Below are 20,443 nucleotides of genomic sequence, written 5' to 3'. Positions count from 1 at the left end.
TTGCCATCCAGTTTGTCCATATTAGTTTGGATCTTCAAATGGGACTTACTGGCCCATGTAGGTAGAGGTCTGCTGAATGTAAATTGTACAAAACTAGTGGTATCAAAACTGCTGTGGGCAGATGATACATATTTGCATGGGTTGACACTGTTTTCAAAAGGGTTAGAATTTACTAAGTACTGTAAGTTCTTTTTTCAGCAAGCGTGAGTCCCTGCAGAGGCAGATAGTATCAGAGTTAATCCCGTTTTGTCTATTTTGTTAAGCTTACCTGGATTGCTGGGAATAGATGCTCGTATTCATCATCAGCCAATAACAGCCTCAGCATACACTGAAGGTGGCAGAGATAATGTAATTAGGAAACAATGAGGAGGGGTCTAAATTTGGGATGAAAGTGGGATGCCTTGAACAACTCTAAGGAATATAAAAAGTTTAGCAGTGTATGCTTAGGCATGTAATCTGTTTTAAACAAATGCAGAATACAGAAGCTAACTGGGCTGTTGATAAAGTGATTTGTAATATTCAAATTTATGTGCTCACAGGCTTCAAGTTCTGCTGTCAAAAAGGGGTAATTCATACTTTAAACTATTTTTAATGCCTTTTGTACAGACCAACAGTAGTGTCATGAACATTGCAAATTTATCTTTGCAACTGGAAAGTCTAGAAACAAAATTTCCCACCAAATTTGAAACCTCAATCTCTACAGGGAATGGGCATCAAAAATCCACTGGAAGAGTAAGACATCTGAAAACACCCAGATACTCTTCAGGCTGTCAACAGCTGCATAGAGAATCTTGTTGCCAAACATTTAATTTCAGTCTATTTAATACACATTTTGAAAAGATGGGAAACATCTACTGTTCCTAGACTTTGGATTTGTTGATAGTTTAAGGAGAAAGAGACAAAAAGAGGCAAGTGATCACAGTATACAGTAATGGATCACATTCAGCTAAGAAGCTTAACTAAGTATTTTTAAGCAAAATACTTCACACAATTGAAACCAGCAGGTTATAGCATTTCCTAAAACATCTGGAGTTGCCTCTGTAGTACTGATATATGGTAAGACTCCTCCTGTAGATTATTGTAGCATATTACATTATAAAAAAGTCACTGCATCCAATTATTCATGAATGTATAGCTCATTGTAGAGTGCTTTTAATGAAATAGGTTTGCAGACTGAAGTTAAATCTATTTCTGGCTGTAGCCTGAACACAACTGAGTAATTAACACTGCTTAATTAGGTCCTGATATGAGCAAGGTGCATCATAATAACAGACATTAAAGAAACCTTTAGACTAGACAGATTTATGTTACTGTAGTCTTCTTCTATCTTGGAAAGTACAGCAGTTGGTGCTGACGTAAGTCCATTTTGACTCCTTATTTAATTCCTTAGGAAGGCATTTTATATTTGTCCTGAGTTTTGTCCTAAGTAGATCCCAAGTTTTTCCACTTCATAAAACCTGAGCCATGCCTAACAGCAATGCTTTAAAGTGAGATGCTACTGTCTGCTGTTGGCTATTCTTTCTAAAAGCTTCCTTTCTATCTCAGAAAAAATGCCAAAAGAATTGTATCATCTACTGAGAGATTTTGAATTCTTAGCAGAAGACACAGCTTCTCTTCAAGGGGCTCTTGAAATCTCTCAAACATACTTCAACTCTTTTCCTGATAAATGAAATCAGAAGCCCTTAGCAGACAGATCAACTTATTCAAAATGTACTACTGTAGATAGTAAGCCAGCTCCCAGTTATGAGCCAGGCACATATTTATTTTCAATGGCCTCTGGTCTCAAAAGATTGTACCCTGTGGACCTCATGTCTGGCACATTTCCCACTATAGATGTAACATTCTTTCACTGCAACAGGAGTTTCATCCTGCTGACATTCCCAAGGCATTCTTCTTATTGGTGATTCCAGCAGCAGATTGCACAGTACCCTTACATGCATTTGTGTGTCTATGCATGTGGATGCTGACATGAACCACAATGGAATTCTAAACAGTGCTATTTAAAAGCAAAAGCAACTCCCCAATCCCCGTTTCCTCAGATGATGCTAGATCATGGAAGGGTTGGTATCACAGTACCCTGTGGCAGCAGGTATCTTTCTCTCCAAACAATCCTGGCCTTCTCTGTTTATCTCACCTAACACTTAGTGCTGCAGTCCCCAAAAGGATTTTTTGCTGTGCCTCATCATTTCTCTGCAAGTTTAAGTGAATTTTGTAATATCTTTTAATATACCATTTCTTGGGAGTTGCCAGAGTATGTTTATTAATAGAAACATTTTTGGTCTGGGAAATTCATAACAATTTTCACGTAAAGAGAATCTGTAACAGAGCAATCCCACAATAATAAAACAAAAATATTAAGACAAGTATAATTTCTTAAAATAACACAGGTACAAACACAGTTGAAGAGCACAACATTAGAAAGCTGAAGCTTCATGAACAATTGTATAGTAGGCAACCAAAATTCAGCAGATAGGCACATTATTTCACAGACATGTTTCCTAAAGGTAGCTTCTTAGATGCTTTCCCAGGAAGGGGTTCATCTATCAAGTACTGTAAATTACAAATAATTTGTTGGACTGCCTCACATATGAACCTCCAGTAGATCAAATCAGAAAGTATGTGACTCAGACCATGATCAGGACTGTGAGGGTTATTTATCTGGAAATCCATCCAAAGAGTAACTGTACAAGTGTGCAACTAAAGATCTGACAGACAAAGTTTGCTGGAAGCAGTGTAGTAACTCAATTCAGGTATCTGGAGCAAAACAAAAGTTAAGAGCTCTTGGTCACAAAATTCTTCACATCCGGCATAGACAACATAGGCAGGTATCATGGGGTGTGGAGCTCATGTGCCAGAAGTTTGCCCTGTTTTCCATTCTATTAGTCTAATGGAAAATGCAACTTAAACATTGACCCTCTTTAGTTCATCTTAATTGTAAATCCAATTTTAACATTTGCAGTAGTAGAAAATAACATTTCCCTTTTCAGCTGAACATCTTAGTTCTGCTGGAATTAGCAGGAAAGTATTATTTTCCCTTTCAACAATCACCACACTTAGGAAGTTAAAGCTGCTTCATAAAACTTGACTTTAAATTTGTGCAGTTTACAACAGAGTATTTCAGTTGTAAAGGGCCCTGACTACTTCCGGACAAAAGTTAGAGCCTCTTGTCAAGGACATTGCCAAATGCCTCAAACATCGACAGGCAGGGTACACCAACCACCTTTAGGAAGCTTCTTCAAGCTTCTGCTACTCAATCTCTTCTCTGGATGTAGAGTGCTCTCTCACTCCTCAAGATTACCTTTTTTTAATCACCTATATTTTACAACATGGAGTAAGACACCTGCTATCAACTAGTGGGGTATTCCTGTCCTTAAAAATTAAAAAGTCAAGTTAAAGGCTTCTCTAGAACTTCATGCCATTTTACAAGCTGCAAGATACAAATTTATGAGTGAAGCACAACATCCATATAGCAGGTAGAGGTTCTAGCCCTCAAAAAGTCATCTAGCCCTAGGGTTAAAAGACATAAAGAGCCATAACAATTAAGTTTCAAAAGGAAGTGGAAAAAGCTGATGAAAAATTTCCTTACCAGGCTATTTGACAAGGGTTAATATTAACTAATGTTAACTAATAAGCTTGTGAAATGCACTGTTGAACTTAAGGAGATCTCAGGACCCCTCATCTGCTGAAAAAAACCCCACAGTCAAGAAACAGACTAATCATGCTGGAACACAGAATGTGATTGGGGTGGGTGTCAGAGTTGACAGTCACTAAATAACAGCCTTTTCCTACCTTTTTGTCTGGATGACCTGTAAGTACTGATATGGTTTAACTTCTTGGTGATCTATTTTTGTATGAGCAATGTCCTTGGAAAGTTTCTGTGCACTGTTCACTTCAGAAAAGCAGTCCAATGACAAACAGTGAAAAAAGTTTTATTTGCTCTGTATCTTGCAACAAGTCAAGTGTAATAATCCACAATATCTTCCCAAGTATAGTCTGTCATAAAATATGAACAAAAGCATCTTTTTAATGCATACACTGTCTTCCAAGAAAAAAATTATTATAGCAGATTAAGAACAAACCTACAGCATTCTTTTACTTTAGCTGGTTCTGATACAGAGGCATACTTTTTTATTTGAGAATCAACTCCCAGAGACTTAGCTAATTGCACAGCATTTGTATCATCACTGATTAGTGTCCCAAGAGCCACAAGCAGTCTAAAAATGGCTTCAAGATCTTGAACAACTTCCATAACTGTGCTGATTACTGATAAACATTGAGCTTTGCCCTCAACGTTATTGACTTTATGTAAACATACAGCATAGTTCAATGTCAGTGTGGCCAGTGCAATGTGGATGTTCTTATTATTGCCTGATTTTGTTTCTATTGCTTGTGTCATTATTTCATCCCTCTGTTCCATCATGAGCTTCTGGCCTGCACGGCTGACAAAACAATTGCAAAGAGCTCTAAGTGCCAACAGCTGGTTTGCTTGTTTGCCTTTAGGATTCAGAAATTTAAGGAGAAGGATGATAAATTGTACTTGCTCCTTTTCACTGCAGAAGTTTTCATTCACAGTGGGATGCCTGACAGACAATCTAAGAATGTCTAGCGCTGGAAAGACAATATCTAAGAAACAAAACAGAACAAAATTTTAGTATTAATACTGCATTATGTGTAAATTTATCAGTGAGTTTCTTTCAGATGCAGACCTTCTTAGCCCTGCAGGTTTGGGTACAGACAGTAACAGTTTCATGCATAAGTAAAGCATAAATTGTTTCATATTCATAAAGACAAATATTGACAAATCCATTCTAGTAACGCTTCAATTATCATTTAAAAAAATCCATAATCCTTAATTTAGGATTAATATAGTACTTTGCAGAACATCTTAAAATCTTTTCTAAAATCTCTAATTGATAACACTGAAGGCAAGCACGATATGGTGACTAATCCAAAAAAGTCTCTGAAAACTGGAAGTTCAGTGACTGAACATCCCTACATAGACAGCATCTCCCTTTGTCCTCATTCCATAACTTACAGTACAGTATAGTTACAATACTGCCTACAGGAAAAGAAAATAAAAAATTTGTTCTCAACTGAAGAGTTGTAAATTATTGTAAGGAAACTGAACTGAAAGCTTGTAATGTCCTTCCTTTCCCAAATTCTGAATACATGTCTCTTTGCATCTACTACTGTTATCCAATGCTTACAACCAAATCAAAGCTGAGCCTGCCCCACTACTTATAGAGGTTTTTCCTGCAGATATGCAGAATCTTCAGAATTAATGCTTTGTACAATACAAAGAGTCTGGAAGGCATGACATGAGCCATCACCAGCTCTTCTTTATTAAGCTCCACTTAATCCAATACAGTTGGATTACGTGATATTATAAAATGAGCATGAATTTTTAATACTGAAATGTTCTTCCTGTTAGTAAATCTTTAACTGCAATTTTAAAAAAGCAGTTCATTTTAACCATTCTTAGATATTTGTGTATGCAAACAATAATTTTTTCCAGAATGTGCTGTAACAACCAAAATAGCTTTTCAAATCCATTAGTGCTGACAATATTATCAAATGTAATTATATTACCTCTACTTACATTCTTCCAACATGTCATTTCACGAATGCAGTTTTGATCATATAACATAGCATCAGTAACTTCTTCTCAACCATATTAAACAGGAGCTACTTTTGATTTTTTTCCCCATAATTTATCTCCATGATTTCATCTCTCATTTGGTAACAGCTTAGGATGCCAAGTTCACACTTCCTTACTCTATTTCCTGACAAGTCTCACATCTTTTTGAGGATGGCCCTGCTAATGAAATAATCATAACTGATTTTTATATCAAGTTTCCCCTTTATTTTTATTATTGTGCCAACAAAACTTGACAACCAATTACCAAGTTGCCCCGGAAGCTGATCACTGCTCTCAGCACCTTTTATTCATCTTCTCTTTTCTGCTAGGGCTATCAAGTCTTTGGGACAGACTCAGTGTAACACACAGCATGACGAGACTTTTCATTCATGGTGAAGTACTGATGAGATGACACATAAAACAATTTTAAGAGTTTACCTTCTGGCCAGTTAACTGCTCTCCATAAGGTCTGAAGTTGCTGTGCCGTAGGTGTTTCCGTAGAGGTGTTGCATGTTGCAGACAGTAACTTTTCTAGGATTATCAAGTCATCTTCGGTAAGCTTATGTTCTTCAGCTGCACTGCCATTAAGTTCCTTTAATTTGCCTGTAATACCAAAAGAAGAGGCACAACTTTACCAAAATAGAACTTCAGAAATCGAGATCTCAGCTGAAATGCTACAAAAGCACTTTATGAGCAAGTAACAACTATTGCAATTGAGTGGTTTTTGGAGGGTCAGATTTTTAAACATGTTTTCCAATTTCATAATTTTCCATTTAAGTTTTTAATTATCACAATGATTGCTACTATTATTTCCACTTTAACAGCACAACACAAAGATTCAGAATTTGTAGAAAAATTTTAGAAAATGCCTACATAAAGATAAAAATGCAGAAAAGAGTCATAAGAACAGCAGAATGTTCATAACTGAAATATAATTTCTTTTTGCTCTTTTATTAAGTAGTAAAAACAATAAGGTACTATGTTCTTAGTGTGAGCACAATTTTTTTTATTTTTACTTCAATCATGTGATCATGTTTTGCTTATGACATGTGCTATATTCAATCTTCAGTGTGATCTAAAAATCTAAGTATTAGATTAATGTAATGGATCTAGCATTAAGGAAAGGTTTTTTTAAAAAAGCTCAGTTAGTCAAGTTACTTCAAAAACATTTTTTAAAAAATCCTTGATATTAAAACACTGACCCAGTATCTGCGTAGGATTGGCCTGGTCAAAGGTGACAGCATCCTTCTTTGGAAAATAAATATTTTCAACTTTAGCTGCAGCTGACTGGTAGGCATCCATTCCTAAAGAAGGGCAATACAGAGCATTCAACAGTGTACCAAGGTGTCAGATATAGAATGATGACCTAGCAGTAACTCTCTACTGCTGGACATTACTCAGAATGCAAAAAACCCTGAATGTCAATGCAAATAGCCGTCATTCCTTATATTATTTTTACATTCAGGGGTTAAAACAGAAAGCAATACCTTCACAAACTGTTCCCCCCTCATGTAAAAGTTTACAAGTTGAAATTATTAACAGTCATTTCTTAATTATGTGAACCAAATACACAGTCACTTATAGCAATGGCTATTGTAATTAACAAATGAAAATGGCAAGGGTCTTTTTAGGAAAAATACCCCTCTTGCCCCTGAAATCTTATAATTTTATTATTTTCATAATGAAAGTGTTTACATATTAGAAGATTTGCAGATATGACCAAGTTATGGCACATGCAACAGTAGCCTGAAATGTCTTTTTTTAAGGAGCAATATAAAGCTTTTATCATCACCTATAATGATTTCTTAAACTCACAGGTCATTTAGTCACTGATATTGTATAATGCTCATTAACTATATTTCTGGTCAACAACATAACTACTAGGAGATCAATAATCCTCTCAGATTATTATTATACATTTTAAAGCTCGTGTGCATGATTCCTACATGCAAAGGAAGGCTCTGTTATCCTTATTTTATGATTAATTTCAGAGTATAAGCAGCTTCAATCTGCTATTTTTAATATAGTATGAATTTGCATAAATGCAGAATTCATGTCAGAGAAAAAAACCAAACCTAACAATCAGGAATGTTTTTCACTGGCAGACATAGTCTCTTACCCGTAAATGGATCAACCCCACCTGCTGGAGGTACTGTGTTTGATGCTGAACCAGGAACATAGCGACCAGCACCTAACAAAGATGTCAAATTTTTAAACACCACTACCAATAAAGAGGTAATGTATACCTGTATTTAGTTACTATTTTTCAAACAAGAGTATTAAAAGGGATTTTTCTGCCCTAAAGGAATTACAAAGTAGTGTTCAATACTTCTTTAAGGATTAAATCCATGCCTGTGCGAAGATGGTGGTGGTGACAGCATTCACAAGCTAAGTGAGTCCACAGTGGGAGACACTGTGTCATCACTGTGGGACACTGTGGGATCTCTGGCACTCACAGGTGAAGAGAGCTTCAGCACAGCAGATACCTTATCCATGACAAGTTCCAGCAGGAGAGCACACTCCTCTGGCCTTGACTCTCTTTGTGGCTGAGCTATGAGTGGTTCTTCTGTGGGAGTTGGACTCTCTTGCACTGAGGCCTCCATGTGCAGAGATCACAAAGCCACAAAAGCCATGGAGAAGAAACAGCTAGACACAGAAAGACTGTCAAGATTGCTAAGACTGAAGGCTGTGAGTTTTTCTAACAGCATAAAGGCTTCTGCTCTACCTGCAGATCTGCAACTGCAGAGCAGGCAGTGAGCACCCTGGCACTGGTGTGGACAAACACCCAGCAGTGATGTGTTAAGACCCAGCGGAGACTGCACCTCATATCTGCAAAAACAGGAAAGGCAAGCAGCAGTGATGGGAAGCAGAGTAACCTCCTGCAGGCGAGGGGGGCACCTGCCTATGCATATGGCCTGGTAGATTGGGAGGTATGTGTCTGCTGGGGCAAGGATTAAGGATGCCACAGAGACACTGCCAAGCCTTGCCCAGCCTTCAAGCAGGTCTTGGAGGATATCAAGAGTGATTAGAGAGCTCTGAGAACAAGGATGAAGAGTGAAGGGCATTTCTTTGTTACTCTGAACAAAGCAAAAATGCTTGAATAGAAATCGACTCATCAAGTGGGTCAGCAACTCACTGCATGGCTGGTTTTGCAGACAAGATTTTGGCATCAAGTGATTACAGGAACCTCTCTGAGGAGCAGAAGCTACTAATCAGGGATGGGAGAAGTCTGCCAATGAAGGGCTGGAACTGAGAATGTTTTTGCAAACAAGATTGCTAAACTAGTGAGGAGGACTTTACAATAGCTATACCAGTGAGGATCAGAATCTAAAATACAGGGGGGATGATACCAGTAAAGATTATGTTAAAAAACACGTAAAAATGAAAATAGAAAACTACCTCTATGAATATACCCAATCTTGTATATGAAGTCTGGCATATGAAGTCTGGCAAAACAAAAGATTTAGGTCCTTACTCTTCTGCTGCAGTGGACAGAGTGACATGAGGCAGACCCAACAGCAGAGGGTTTAGCTCTGCTGAACAGATCTCAGTATGCTTTGCAATGGCAGAGCCCACCTTACCAGGCTGTTCCACACTTCTGCCCCAGAGAACTGCAAGAAACAGCTGTCTGGGGTTAAACACGGGATGCAACAGAACACTATCTGACTCATGTGTTTCTTAAGTGCTAGCCAGACAGATAGGAATTTTACATTACCTGTAAATGGGTCTGCCCCAGGTATTGTACTTGATCCAGATGAAGAGCCTGGAACATAACGTCCAGCACCTAGTCAAACAGCGAGAAAAGCAATGACTATTAAACATACCTTGATGCTATTCAAATCCAGAGAGGGGTAACAAAGCTGGTGAAAGGTCTGGAGTGCCTATCCTATGCAAGTGGCTGAGGGAGCTGGGGTTGTTTAGCCTGGAGAAGGCTCGGGGGACACCTCATCTCACTCTACAACTCCCTGAAAGGAGGTTGTAGACAGCTGGGGATTAGCCTCTTCTCCCAAGCAACCAGTGACAGGAGGAGAGGGCACAGCCCTAAATTGCACCAGGGGAGGTTTAAGTCGGACATGAAGAAGAATTTCTTCACAGAAAGAGTGATTAGATATTGGAAAGAGCTGACCAGGGAGGTGGTGGAGGTGTTTAAGGGAAGACTGAATGTCTTAGTACCATGGTCTAGTTGACATGGTGGTGTTCAGTCATAAGTTAGACTTAATCTCAGAGGTCTTTTCCAACTTAATTACTTCTGTGACAACTGCAGCTCTCAGAGTTACATATAAACTGACAAACCTGTATTCCCATTTCCAGTCTGTTGCAAGAAAAAGATTTAGCTCAATTATTTTAATACTATTTTCTTCTTAAATTCATCTTTGTGAAATTAATTGAATTAGTTTGTTTTGTAAATGTGATAAGCAGGATGTAATTGATTAACATGGTTTAGCTTATCAGTAATCAACTTGTTCTGTTCTACTGCCTGCCTGAAATAGGCCATTTATGTAATTCACTAAGTTTTGATTAATTCTCTGGCTAAATTTTTGTATTTTATTAATTGCCTTAACAACATCTGGCACTTAATGTATGGAAACTGGACCTTTCCTAATCTGGAAAAAAAGACTAGACTGAAAAATACAACTGGCTTGATTAGAATTTTGATGAAGATTTTTCTTTTTCTTTTTTTTTTTTTTTTTTTTTTAGAACTATCTGTGCCTTTGCCCTCAATATTTTAAGGATATGAAAATATCTGCAGAAGTTCAAGAGCTAAAACACTGAAGTCTGCCTGGGCAGACAATTTTATGAGTTTCAACAAGGCCAAGTGCTGGGTCCTGCCTCTGGGTCACAACAACCCTGTGCAGAGATACAGGCTGGGGGCAGTGACTGCAAAGCTGCCCAGCAGAAAAGGACTTGGCACTGCTGATCATCATCTGCCTGACCATGACTCAGGAGTGTGCCTATGTGGCCAAGAAGGACAATAGTATCTTGGCTTTTATCCCAGCAGGACCAGGGCAGTGACTGCCCCTCTGCACTTGGCTCCGGTGAGGCCACACCTCAAATCCTGTGATCAGTTCTGGGCCCCTCATGACACTGAACACATTGAGATGCTGGAGCAAGTCCAGAGAAGGGCAATGGAGCTGGTGAAGTGTCTGAAGCACAGGTTTTATGAGAAGCAGCTGAAGGAACCAGGGTTGTTTAAGTGGTGCAGGTGGATCTTACTGCTCTCTACAACTATTTGAAAGGTATTGAGGTGGGGGTCAGTCTCTTCTCCCAGTAACAAGTGACAGGATGCGAAGAAATGGTTTCAAGCTGCACCAGGAGAGGTTTAGATTAATATGTACTGGATTAGATATACTGGAAGGGTGGTCAGGCATTGGAATAGGCTGCTCAGGAAAGTGTCTGAGTCATCATCCCTGAAGCATCTAAAGAACTATGTGCATACAGGGATATGATTTAGGGGTGAACATGGAAGTGGTCAGTTAATGGCTGAACTGAATATTCTTAGAGGTCTTTTCCAATCTTAATGATTCTATGATTCTGTGAAAGTGGAATGGATTGAAAACTGATGCAACAACCATGGCCAGAGGATGGTGATCAGTGCAACATCTACTGGAAGCCAGCCACTGGTGGTATACCCCAGGAATCAGTACCACATCCAGTCCTGCTCCACATCTTCGCTAATGATGGTGTGGAAGATCAGTCAGAGTGCATCCTCAACAAGTGTGCTGAAGACACAAAACTTGGAGGAGTATCTAACATCATCACTTAAGTTTAAAATATTTACCTGTAAATGGATCTGAAAATTGGTTACTTGTACTCAACAGTGTTTGCCCCTTAGTGTTGTCCATAATAAACTTGGCCACCTGATCCAGAAACATAGGATTTAGATCATTCTTTTGCAGGAAGTTGTATGCAGTCAGCCAAGGATCATCAGTGATGTTATATGGCAGTTTGTAGGAAGGCCCATTTTCGTTTACATCAATCGTGAAAACATAGTCATATTCCTTTAAGTGGAATAAAAATAAAAACACATTAGCAGTCTCTCAGCACTTTTTACATAACAATGTATTAAATGCAGTCTATCGCTGGCCCAGACCTAAGCCTAAAAACTTTAAACACTGCTACTTACAGAACATATCAGCAATATTCCGAGAGACTGCAAGTAAACATTTGCTAATTTAGGGTAAACACTAAACATTACTTAGCAACAGCCAAAACATCAATGTGTTGTAACACTGTTGCTATACTATATCCAAAACACACAGCATTGTACCAACTGCTAAGAAGAGTATGAACTCTCAGCCAAAACCATGACAGACTTAAACCTGTATTTTCCAGAATTCTCGCTCAAGAAGAGCAGAGTAAAACAACGTATCATTATAATGTGTGTACAGATATATTACAAAATAAAGATGCATCAGGTCACTCTCATGGACACCTCTGGCTCCCTCCAAAGCTATAGAGCAATCAGATACCTCAAGACATTTCAGTCTTAAAAGCACACTTCTAATGCTAGCAACAATTTCCTAATGTTTCTTTAAAATCTGTGAGAATGAAAATCAGTATCTTGGAGGCATTTCTTCTGTGGTGGAGCCTGACAAGCTTTTCTGTGTATATTTCAGTAAAGGAAATATTTTTCAGCTTTTATGTCTTTAGGTCAGTTTACCTGTCTTTAGGTTCAGTAGTTACTATAGAGAAGCTGTACAAAAGGTCTGGCACCTAACATTTTAGGCAAGCCTGGCATTGTAAATTATAAAGTTCATTTCCTTTGGGAAGGATATTAAAACTAACTTCTCAACTCCTTATTAACAATAAATACAATAGAACTCGATAATTTCTCTATTAATGGTTTACCTTTCTCCAAAATAATTTGTGTCCATTGGCTTGCTCATTTTACAAAATGCGTTTCATAAGTAATAAAGTAAACTGTACTTACTTACACTTCTACCTCTGAGATCACAGGTAACAAAAAAGTTCCTGTTTTCTAATATAGGTATTTTTCAAATACCTCTTTTCTAAATGAAATTTTATCTGAACAAAGACCAGTTACTTAGGAAAGAATAAAACAAATTAAAGTTTGCATATACCTTTCCTTCAAATAAAACTTTTCCAGATGTTTGTTGTGTGGCTCCAGAAGAACCAACAACATCACCGATCTTTATCCATCTTCCTTCACTAACACTCCATTGATATGCTTCTACTTTCCCATTATCTTTAATAAGCCGTGTCTGTCCATCTCTTGTTCCTGTAGGCAGGAGTTAAAACAATTTCAAGGATATGATTTACTTTAGGAGAGAAAAATATTCAAATGGTGCTCAGCTTTAAAAAATTTTAAATAGTTCAACACTTGAAGCAACAGCACAGAAATTAAGTATATCCATGGTTTAACCCCAGATGGCAACTAAGCACCACACAGACACACACACTGGCCTCGTGGTTGGGGTGCAGAAAGAAACAGATGAATAGAAGTGAAAAATTTGGCAATTGAGATACAATTAAAAAGGTAAATCAAAAACCACAGGCACAAGCAAAACAAAATAAGGAATTCAGACACCCTTCCCATGGGCAGGCAGGTGTTTGGCTGTCTCCAGAGGAGCAAGACTCCATCAGGCTCAACAGTTACTTGGAAAGACAAACACCAACATTCCAAACATCCCCCCCTCGCTTCCTTCTTCTTCCCCGTAGTCTATATGCTGAATGGTATGGGATATCCCTTGGGTCAGCTGGGGTCAGCTGTCACAGCTGTGTCCCCTCCCAGCTCCTGCACACCCCCCACCTCCTCGCTGGTGGGATATGTGAGGAGCAGCAAAAGCATTGGCTTTGTGTTATCCCTGCTCAGCAATAACAAAACAGCCCTTTGTTATCAGCTCTGTTTTCAAGCACAAATCCAAAACACAGCCCCATATTAGCTACTATGGAGAAAATCAACCGTATCCCAGCAAAAACCAGACAAAATACTACATCTCACAACAAGAACAGCAGCAATCTTAATGAGCATTTTACAATTATGATAATGGTATCTGCCAGCAGACTAAGTGGCCAAACCAATACTTAGGTCAAATACTTCAGAAGTTTATCAGCTTCTCAGTGAGATGACAATTAAGAAAAGTGATATTCTCCCATAGTCTAACAAGATGCAAAGTTTCATATGGATGTAAGACCTATGCCACTTCCTGATCATAGCCAAGGGCTGAAGTCACCAGTTACTTCACCATGGGTTAAAAGTATTTGTCTCTTTAAGAATAATGTTTACTACTGCTTCTACTGCATTCTCAAGAACCTCAAGTACCTACAAAGTGTGAACCGAGCCCATCAATACTATCTTTCAAGCCAAAACCTAAAGCAGAAAATTTACATTTCTACTTTTATTAAGAAAAAAACCTGCACATTCAGTACTCCTTTTACAAATTACCTGTTTCACATACTCTTGGTACAGCTGGCAGAACAGATAGAAAACATCTCAAACATACTGTAGCATCAATTCCACCTTTTTCTAAATTATCTCCTAGGAAAATAAAAAACCCCCAAAAGCCAAGAAAACCTTGAGTCCTGTTTCCAAAAGAATCTGTGAAGGGATACCAGAGCAAAATTAAGCCATTTTCTTCCCTATTGAAAGGGATTAAAGCTTTAAGTTTGGAAACCGTCAGAAGCTTCAATACCTCAAACCAAGATTTGGAGGCACCTCTAATACGACAGAAATGCAATAACTTACCAGGATCCTTAAGGTGTTCTCTTCCAGGAAGGTCATCAGCATTGATATCTCCTAAATCACCAGTTTTAGGATCAATGGATGCTTGGGCAAGCTCATTTTCAAAAGCCTGTATCTCCTGAGCACTTGCTGTACGTTCCAAGGACTCTGTAAACACCCTTATAATTCCATCACTGAACGGAGAAAAAACATTCAAATAGAAATACTATTTCAAATATCACAATGAATGCATAAATTCTGATGGTGACTTCTGTGTCACAAGAAACCATCACTATTTCCAACTATCCCTCCAAATATTATGTTATGAAAGGAATTCACTCTCATACTAAAACCACACAGAGAAAGAATCAAGCAGGTAACCCCGTCTTCAGAATAATTTTAAAATCAAGACACAATATCCCTGTCAATACCATACTTACTAAATTTATTCTCATGTCTATTCATGACTTACCACATTTCCAAAGAACTCACTCTACCTCTGTGAATGACATAAAAAATTACTTCTTGGATGAAGTGTAGTGCATGTTTAAATTTAACACACACACACTCCGATGGCTTTATTTTTAAATATAAATGAAACTGACATCTAAAGTGGTGCTGGCAATTTCTTCAAGGATTATCAGATTTGGATCTACAAATATATTGAAAGTAAAACTTGGGATACCTTGCACCAACTACGATGTCACCATTGTCTAAGACACAGCAGCACCATACAGACTGAGCTGGGAGTCTGATTGTTTGAGCACATTCCCCTTGTTTCCAGATTCTAAGAGATCTATCCTCTCCAGTTGTTACAAAATCTGAAAATAAAAAGATATAAAAAACTTTTGAAGTATATTTTTAGCATACTGTGATAGTGGATGCCATTCTGAAACTGGGTATCTGAAAATCACAACAGTAAAAGAACCTTTCTGCAATTTAGTACTTCTCTCAATTACAAGTAGAGAGCAAAAAGAAATCCACTGTTCACTTGCCTTCTCAAAAAATCCAAAATGCATAAATTGCAGATTAAGCAAACAGACAGTAAATAAAACTGTGCCCAAGACAAAAAAGAACCCTTCATCCTTTAAAGGGCTTGAACAATTTTACAATCATCATAGTTTCATCTTGCTCTATACTTGCATAGGTTCACATTTGTTTCAAAGTGAGTTTTGGAAGCCTACTTTCAGGAAACAGACATAAAGCATCTTCAAAAGTCTACAAACTCCTCAATGAGGACTTTTAAGGCATAGGAGGTCTACAATATATGCATCAACCCATATATATGCACTTTACCTGTTGAACAAATGTGCAAGTGTCCCATATACCACACAAATGTCACTGACTTGGAATTTCTTCTGCAACTGGCTCAACAGTTAGTTCTGAACCTCTAAATCTCTAACTCTGAAAACAAATGTAATTAAGCCTCATAACATAAAATTCTTAACCTAAACATTATTGTGCATTGTGGAAGTATCTAAATTTACATTATCTCAAACTGGCATGCCACACATTACTATTTTACTGCTCTGCAACAGCACTGAAATAGAGGTGGCAGCTAAGACAATAGTTTCGCTTAAGCCTTCAATTAGCCCTAACCCAGAACCTTTTATACCACATACTGCCAGAGCAATTTTGACAGCAGTGCAACTTGGAGTTAATATCAATGTACTTTTTCATCTATTTACACTAGGTGTAAGAAAAAAAATTAAATGCTACTGGTGTTCTTTAGTTGTGGCAGTGGCACAGAACATCTGAATACACATCCTGCCATTTCATTTTGAAGGATGTTGTGTAACAGTCAGGAAGGAATCCTACCTTTACATCGAGGGAAGACAGAGATGCTGTATATATAATTTGTATGTCCATAATACACCTGCAGACACTCGCCAGAGATATGCCATCTTCGAACGCTAGCATCATTAGCACAGGAAAGGAACTCCATTTCACTGAGAATAGCTAAACCCCTCACACAATCTTCATGTCCTTTACAAAAGGAAGAGAAAATTTTAATGCAGTTATTGTCTCCATTAGCAGCAGTATACCACTTTTGTATAGCTCACATCTAAATCCAAGCAACAAATCTTTGTGGGAACAGTCAGAAAAAAAATTAATTGTTTACAATTCTCTGAAAAATATCTTAATTTTTTAGAAGTCATGTGGCTTCTGGGCATACAACTAGACTTTAAAATTCAAGACTTTAAAAGTCATGCCAAGACTGGGCATTCAAGACTTTAAAAATCCTGCCTAAATATTGTTCAGTTTATCCATGCTTTTGTAAGATTTTAATGTTTGTTCTCTTTGTTTGTCCTGATGGATGGACCATACCAATGAAATTATCAACTGCAGCAACATTTACCAGTGAATGTTCTTTCACATCTGCCTGCCTTCCACAGTTTTATAGTTTTGTCAGCTGAACCAGTCAACATTAATCCCTGTTCAGGAAGTATCTTCACTGCCCATATTGCAGCTGTGTGACCCTGCAAAAAACCCAACATTGTTAAGACCTGACAGAATCAAATTCAGAGTACTTATTTCATATTCATGTAGAGGAACTTCATACCTGTAATGTCATCATACATTTGTCATTCAACCAGACTTTTGCTGTTGTATCCCATGATCCACTTAATAATGTGCCAAATTTCCCAGATGAAAGGCTGCAAACTGGAATGAACATTTAAGTCAGAACTTAAATTACAAGTACCCTGCACTGCCACAAATCTTATGGCAGCAATTTCAAGAGATTAATTTAAGAGGATTTATTTGGTATTAGTAGCATATTTAGTGTTGAGGAGTCTAGAGAGGAATTAAGTGAACTGTAGTTGCATTGCAACCTAGAAAGAAGCTGCTTAAAATTCTCTTAATTTTAGGTTTAAAAAATCAAAATATTTTTGCCACTCATATTTTTAAATTTCTCTTAGTTACAGATCTCTTCTCTTAGACTAGAATATGATGACAAACAGGTGAGATAACTAGTCAAGACACACAATTAATGCAAATGTGTAGTTTTTAAGAGAAAGAAAAGTTTTGTCTATAGGTATTCATTTATGTCTTCAAGGAGTTATTTCATACAGAAAATACTTAGCTCACCTTCTTGGAGGGCAAAATACTACCACCAAGAAACTGTGGTGACATTCAAAGATTTAGTAGAAAGGTAATCTGCAAATGCTCCAGTAACACAGTGTAAAGCTCTGTATTTAAAACACTAATTAATATTAAATACCCATCTAAGTAATAAAATGGGCAGAGAAAGTTTATTTAGGAAGCTCATTTTTTTTTACTTGTATTACCTTTGACAAAAAAATACATGAAGAATGAACTGCTTCTTAAAAGTGCAATTCTTGACAAAAGGGTAATCATTCTGTGAATGCCAGGAATTCAGAGAGACAGTTAAAGTTCAAACATTCATCAGGATAAATTTGGAAGTCCTTGCAATGAATGGTCACTGCATGAATTAAGCTTACAAAATCCTATTTGCTGAGGACATAACTAAACAGTTTGCTACACCATATACCAAATAAATCAAAACTGAGTTGTATAAATTCATTTTAATTTCCTCTCTAATAAGTCACGTTAACTTTTATGTAAAAAACTCCAAAGTACAATTACTACATACCTGTGTTTTTATGACCCTTAAGGACATAAAGAGGAGCTGGGTTGTCAACTGTGAAAATGCAAATATTATGATCATTGCCACCAGTTGCGATCAGCCCACGAGGATAGAGGTCACTTGGAGGTATGATGCACACACAAGATACAAAATTTGAGTGGCCACTCATACAGTGCATCTCAGTAAAACCCCTGTTAAGACTTAAACACAGATGATAATCAGTTTAGAATCATGATAGAAACAGTACTTTATCTGAGTAAATTACAGTTCTTTAATCAATAACTATGCTTGCCTTGTGCTGCATAAGTTCTATGGATGACCTAGAAATAATAAAATTTAAGACAAAAATTACATCCCAGAATTCCTCCCCATACACAATTCTAAAGCTTTCCACTTATTTTTCAATGCAGTGGTACGCCTGAAGGACTTTTGTTTTTTCTTGCTCATTGGCAAGCACTATGCCAAATTTGATCAGAAATAGCCACAGTTTGTCTTTATGGCATCTTTTTCTTGTCTGAAAACTCAAATGTATATCTAAGTACACACTAAAGTAGGAGCACACAAATGAAGTTTAATGCCTGTCAACTGTATTCACTGGCTCTTCATTAGGAGTACTACAGAGGAATAAAAGTTAAACAGATCATAACTGACTCAGTCAGTACCCTCATTTCTTCACCCTGAGCCAATCTCACTAGTTACAGCACTAACTGAAAAAAGCTACTTATTCCCATAGACTAAATATGCAGGTTGTGGTGCTGTGTGCTTGTTTTGTTTTCTTGTGTTTGTTCCCCGCCCTCAAAAACACAAGCTATCATACTGTTATCCTTCAAACCCTAATGCTTGGCAAGCTTGAAATATGTAAGAAAATCATGATACTCTTCTAAATTCTAAAACATTTCACCTTAAGGCACATAGAACAAATCACAGAAGACAACATCTCTTCTTGGAAAAGCTGAACCAAAATAGCACACAGCACTGTGCTCACCCACTGAACCCTGACTACTGTAGTTCCTAAGCCTTCAAAGGAGAGAGGGATAATCAATATCAACATTATAAGTTGATACAATTAAGTTATCTCTTCTTCCTTACAAAGGTCTCAAAAATATGGTTCAGAACTAGAATTCCTTTCCTGCAATTTAGCAAGTTCTTTCTCTTGTAATGAGACTTAGTAAGACCCACTTAATAAGATTAGTTTTTCTTCACCTCAGTCACAGAGCTCCAGAGAACAATACAAAGATGTATGTAAGCACTTGGCAAATTTGCCAATTATTTCTATTTCACATGAAGGCAATGGGAAGAATATTCATGCCTAGTAAGTTCAGAATACAGATCACAATACAAAACTATAGTATGGGGGAGGAGGTACATCCTGTAGCTTCCAGCAATATCCCACATCCACTATACATATTGCTTAGCAGTGTATCTGGTCTGCTTCTGGTCAAAGTAATATGCTGAAAAATTCACTTTGTGAATTCAACTACACAAATTCAGAAGGAGAACCCTGTACAACATGAGTATCAGAAAAATTAATCTCGGGGTATTTTTTTATTTTTCTATGCCTTTGTGTATTTAATTTTCTGTACAGTTTTTTGTTCATATTCCATTTTGTTCATATTCCATTTAAAAAAGCTGGCTTAGCAAGGGTGAGAAAGGATAGGATTTTTTTAAACATTCAAAGCACACTGCCTTATTGTCAAAATAGCAGCACTGTTACTTAGCAGGATTACTTGGGCACTGAACACCACGAGGTAGAAGCAACACTATTAATACCACCTAGAAAAAAAGATGCTTAGAACTATTGACATTTTTACCATTTCTAAAGCACACTACAACATCGATGTACAGCAAACTGCTTAAAAACAAACTACTTTCCCCAAAGGCATACAGAAGTTGGGCTTGCTCAGCCTGGAAAAAAAGAAAATAGCATGGAGACCTCATAGCAACCTTCCAGTATCTAAAGGGCCTACAGGGCCCCTACAGAGAAGCTGTGGATACCCCATTCTCGGAAGTACTCAAGGCCAGGATGGATAGGGCTCTGAGCCGTAGAGCTCTAACTCTTCTTGTGAAAGGTGTCCCTGCCCGTGATTGAGGGACTAGGACTACATGATCTTGAAGGTCCTTTCTAAACTCTTAACATGATTCTATGCAAGTGACAATGCCAGCCACGAACGCCTCCTGTGAATAGCCTACCAGTGCCCTCCACCTCCCTCGATCCCACCGAATCTGCTGGCAGCCCCTGAGGAGAACTCAGCTGCATAGAGAATTCGGCGGGGCACGGGCGGAGCCCCTGCAGCGCCACCTCCATGCTCTCCGCCGCGGCCCAGCACTCACCCATCAGGGACCCAGAGACGCGCCGTTCTGTCCCGCGAGACGGACACGAAGCAGCCTTCCGGAAAGAGGCCACGGGTGAGGCCCCGCACGTCCTGCCCGTGCCCCAGCAGGGTGCAGCGCAGCCGGAACGTGCTGCCCTCACCCGCCATGGCGGCAGCGCCGGCCAGACACACCACGGCGC

At 38.1% G+C, this 20,443-nt stretch overlaps 1 protein-coding gene across 2 annotated transcripts; it reads right to left on the bottom strand.

Annotated features, from left to right (window-relative positions):
• Positions 1–2,203: 2,203 nt before the first annotated feature.
• On the bottom strand, positions 2,204–20,442 carry PLAA (phospholipase A2 activating protein). Of its 2 annotated transcripts, XM_054003526.1 has the most exons (16): positions 20,263–20,442; positions 17,938–18,131; positions 16,885–16,985; positions 16,681–16,801; positions 16,140–16,307; positions 15,007–15,142; positions 14,346–14,515; positions 12,721–12,878; positions 11,418–11,637; positions 9,354–9,422; positions 7,758–7,829; positions 6,841–6,942; positions 6,077–6,241; positions 4,542–4,623; positions 3,790–3,993; positions 2,204–2,754 (listed from the first exon to the last, which is right to left on the bottom strand). In XM_054003526.1, the coding sequence occupies exons 1-15, from the start codon at positions 20,409–20,411 to the stop codon at positions 3,930–3,932; spliced, it is 1,971 nt and encodes a 656-aa protein (XP_053859501.1). In that variant the 5' UTR covers positions 20,412–20,442; the 3' UTR covers positions 2,204–2,754; positions 3,790–3,929. The 2 variants fall into 2 exon arrangements, with proteins under 2 accessions (XP_053859501.1, XP_053859500.1); XM_054003525.1 differs by having other exon boundaries at positions 3,790–4,623; positions 20,263–20,429.
• Position 20,443: the final 1 nt, after the last annotated feature.

The sequence above is a fragment of the Vidua macroura genome, chromosome Z (genome assembly GCF_024509145.1).
Source record: "Vidua macroura isolate BioBank_ID:100142 chromosome Z, ASM2450914v1, whole genome shotgun sequence".
Lineage (NCBI taxonomy): Eukaryota > Metazoa > Chordata > Aves > Passeriformes > Viduidae > Vidua > Vidua macroura.
Note: the sequence above shows the minus strand (reverse complement) of the source record. Positions and strands in the feature narration are given on the sequence as shown.

Coding starts and splice junctions, on each gene's coding strand:
- PLAA (XM_054003525.1), bottom strand. CDS start 20,411: ATGGCGGGTGAGGGCAGCACGTTCCGGCTGCGCTGCACCCTGCTGGGG. Junction 18,132..20,262: donor CGTCTCTGGGTCCCTGATGG/GTGAGTGCTGGG, acceptor TCTGTGTTTAAG/TCTTAACAGGGGTTTTACTG. Junction 16,802..16,884: donor AATGTATGATGACATTACAG/GTATGAAGTTCC, acceptor GGTTTTTTGCAG/GGTCACACAGCTGCAATATG.